General features: G+C 55.3%; 1 protein-coding gene across 1 annotated transcript; it reads right to left on the bottom strand.

The window, feature by feature from the left end:
• Nucleotides 1–697: 697 nt before the first annotated feature.
• On the bottom strand, nt 698–3,433 carry LOC146421956 (olfactory receptor 14J1-like). Its single transcript, XM_085046886.1, has 2 exons — nt 3,037–3,433; nt 698–1,772 (listed from the first exon to the last, which is right to left on the bottom strand). Exon 2 carries the CDS (start codon nt 1,748–1,750, stop codon nt 818–820), a length of 933 nt encoding a protein of 310 aa, XP_084903012.1. The 5' UTR covers nt 1,751–1,772; nt 3,037–3,433; the 3' UTR covers nt 698–817.
• Nucleotides 3,434–3,692: the final 259 nt, after the last annotated feature.

Genomic DNA, 3,692 nt, shown 5'->3' with positions numbered 1-3,692 from the left:
TCAAGCAGCTCTGGGAGCTGGGGGAGAGGCCAGGGCTGCCAAGGGGGGATGTTGTTGGCAGCTCCATGAGGACGCTCTGGGACACTGCCCTGGGCTGTCCAGCGCAGTGGGGATGGATCAGCCCCTGCTCTGCTGCTCCTTCCCGGCTCCCCCAGGGACCTTGCAGAGCCCCAGCCATGCTGTTTGTCCCCAGCCTGCCCACGGCCACCCTGCAGCTGCTCACGGGGTTTTCTCTGCTCAGCATTGGCCTGGGTGTGTTCTGGAGAGAGCCTGGGCAAGGAGCCTCGAGCCCCCAGGCCCTGCCCTGAGGCGTCAGCTGTGCCCCAGCAGTGCCCATGGCCTGTCCCTGCTGCAGCCCCGGCACTGCCACCCCCAGCACTGGCAGCGACCCCGAGAGCACTCAGGCCCTACAGCAACACGAGGGGCAGCAGGGCAGCGGGGCAGTGGCACGGGAGCAGCACTGGCAACACCAAGTGCTGCTGCTCCTTGGCACAGCTGCTGTGCCACCCCTGATCTGCCCCAGCTCTGCACACAGACATTGCTGCTGCAGCTCCACAGAAGGCAACAAAGGGGATCTCTGGTGAAAACTTAGCTGGGAGATCCTTTAGTTTTTTTAAATCCACCAAGAGCACAGCCCCTCATTGACACAGTCTGTGGGTCACAGCAAAGATAGAGAGAAACAAAATGAGAAATGGCACAATGACTTTTATTTGTGGATGTTAAAAACTAAAACGAAAGAAAAAAACCCACAACCGACCAACAAGAACTATTAAAGAAGACTCCTGTAACAAGTGATTTTTGGAAAGTGGCAACCAGTTTAATGTTTCTGAAATCGTCCAGTCATCAGTCTCCACACTGCAGCCTTGAGCTCCTGGTTCCGCAGGCTGTAGATGAGAGGGTTCAGTACTGGAGGCACCACTGAGTACAGAACTGAAACCACGAGGTCCAGCATTGGGGATGAGATGGAAGGAGGCTTCAGGTAGGCAAAAGTGCCAGTGCTCATAAACAGGGAGACCACAGCCAGGTGAGGGAGGCATGTGGAAAAGGCTTTGTGCCGTCCCTGCTCAGAGGGGATCCTCAGCACAGCTCTGAAGATCTGCACATAGGAGAAAACTATGAACACAAAACATCCCAAAAATAGAAAAGTACTAGCCAGGAGAATCCCAAATTCCCTGAGGTAAGAGTGTGAGCAGGAGAGCTTGAGGATCTGTGGGATTTCACAGAAGAACTGGCCCAGGGCATTGCCATGGCACAGGGGCAGGGAAAATGTATTGGCCATGAGCAGCAGAGCATTGAGAAAGGCACTGGCCCAGGCAGCTGCTGCCATGTGGGCACAAGCTCTGCTGCCCAGGAGGGTCCCATAGTGCAGGGGTTTGCAGATGGACACATAGCGGTCATAGCTCATGATGGTGAGGAGGGAAACCTCTGTTCCAAGGAAGAAGACAAGCAGTAATACCTGTGCAGCACATCCTGAGTAGGAGATGTCCCTGGTGTCCCAGAGGGAATTGTGCATGGCTTTGGGGACAGTGGTGCAGATGGAGCCCAGGTCAGTGAGGGCCAGGTTGAGCAGGAAGAAGAACATGGGGGTGTGCAGGCGGTGGTTCCAGGCTACGGCGCTGATGATGAGGCTGTTGGCCAGGAGGGCAGCCAGGGAGATGCCCAGGAAGAGGCAGAAGTGCAGGAGCTGCAGCTGCCGTGTGTCTGCGAATGGCAGGAGGAGGAAGTGGCTGATGGAGCTGCTGTTGGACATTCTTCACTCTGGGCATCATGCACTGTTGAAAGAAGACATAGACAAGTTGGATAAAGGTCCTTGTGTCAATTCTATGCTATTGTTTTACAAATAAACTCAAAATTAATGCTTTTTCTTTGGGGAATTTTCACTCAATTTTTTTTTAATTTGAGCTTGCATTTGTGCTGCTGAGTTAGTGCCCCTTTCATTGAAGTGGCAGAAATCCCCATCTCCAGCATTGTTGTCAGCCTGAGCACTGGGGAGGCCAGAGGGAAAACACAGCTCCCTGTGCCCCAGTGCAGTCAGACCTGCTGGTCCCCACACAGGTGCCCTTTGCTCATTACACCTCCCCTTATTTCAGGGTGATTGCACTTCAAACGTGGTTGAAAAATAAAGTGGATTTATTGAAAGCTCCAGTTTCAAAGTCACTCTCTCTAAACTCTTCTCTCTTTCCCTTTGCAGCTGGTCAGGGAGAGATATTCAGGGTTGGTCTGGCTCTCTGCTGCCTGGAATTGTGCTCACTGGGAGCTGTTTCTCTTTATCCAAGGCTTGTCCCTGCCAGTGCTCCCAGAGCCCAGCCCAGCCCAGCCCTGGGGCTGAGCTCTGCCCTGCAGAGCCCTCCCAGCCCAGGGCACTGCCCAGGGGCATCTCCCTGGCAGCAGCTCCTGATGGGCAGGGAAGACAAACAGAGCTGCTTCAAGCCAAGGTGCTGCTGGTGCTGTCTGTAGGTCGAGGAGGGTGAGGAGAAACTTTCTGAGGTAGATCTGAGGCAGATCTGCTGATCCCCAGTGGGACAGTGCAGGAGTCTCAGTGACAGATCCAAACCTGACAGCGCCTTTCCCTTTGCTTTAGGAGAAAGCTGAGAGCAGCTCTGGCCATGCAGCACCATCTCCACAGCAGGAGGAACCTGCTTTGATGGGGGTCATTCCTTCCACCTCCAACTTCTCCCCACAGTCCATGGGGAGCTCCCAGGCAGGCTGAGAGCTGCCCCTGGCAGGTGGCAGATCCCCTGCCCTGGCAAAGAGCCCTCAGGGCTGCAGGAGCTGCTCTGCAGGACAGCCCTGGGCACCCCTGGCTGCACCCCCACCCTCCCAGCCTGCAGCCATCCCTGGTAGCAGGAGCTGTGCTGCCCTGTCCCTCTGATGGTGCCCAGGGCAGCCCCACTCTGCAGCACATCACGCTCCTCCTCCTCTGCAAGAGAGAAACTGGGAGAGTCCTCCTGACACATCCCCAGGCTGTGGGGTGTGCTGGCTTCAGGAGATCCCTCCAGGAACACAGGGGACATTGCCCTGCATCCACAGACTCACCATATAGAGGGCTCTGAAGATGTTTCCCCAAATAAATTGTCAGATCAGTGTCTTCCCAATCCTGATTCCCTTTAGCCTGTCTCTGCCTGCAGCTCTTCCCTCGGTGCCTGCAGGCAGTGCTGTCAGTCCTGCTGGGCTGGGAGAAAAGCTGCTGATCAGGAGAGATGTCTTTTTGAAGCTCATCTTGGTTGCCAGCAGCTCCCTCTGTGCCAGGAGTCCAGCCCAGCTCAGCAGCACAGCAACAGCACAAAGACTTTAATGAGCCTCTTGGGGCTTTGGCTTTGTTTACTGGAGAATCAGTCCCTAAGAGTGTGTTCAAAAAACTTCTCAAGAACTCTAATTCAGATTCAAACTCTGAAGTTACTTCTACTTTTAAGGGGTCCCACTGAGGAAGTGTCCCCAGGTTCCAGTCAGAGGAGAACACCAGAGGAAGTGATGACAGCTGGGGACAAAGAAGGCAAAGGTGTCTCTGATGCTGAGCAAACCTGGATGTGTTTCAGGAATGCAAAGGGCCAAGGCCTGAGCCCCAGCCCCTGGCAAGGCAGATCCTGTCCCTCCCTCAGTGCTCAGGGCTCTTCCTGGGGCACTGGCATGTGGGGATGTGCAATGCCAAGGGCAGGACCATGGGGCAGCCCCTGCCAGGCTGCTGGGCAGGG

The sequence above is a fragment of the Lichenostomus cassidix genome, unplaced genomic scaffold, assembly GCF_008360975.1.
Source record: "Lichenostomus cassidix isolate B80296 unplaced genomic scaffold, HeHo_3.0 HiC_scaffold_46, whole genome shotgun sequence".
In the NCBI taxonomy this organism is placed as follows: Eukaryota; Metazoa; Chordata; class Aves; order Passeriformes; family Meliphagidae; genus Lichenostomus; species Lichenostomus cassidix.
The sequence above is the reverse complement of the archived record's forward strand: the minus strand, read 5'-3'. Positions and strand labels throughout refer to the sequence as shown.

Coding starts and splice junctions, on each gene's coding strand:
- LOC146421956 (XM_085046886.1), bottom strand. CDS start 1,750: ATGTCCAACAGCAGCTCCATCAGCCACTTCCTCCTCCTGCCATTCGCA.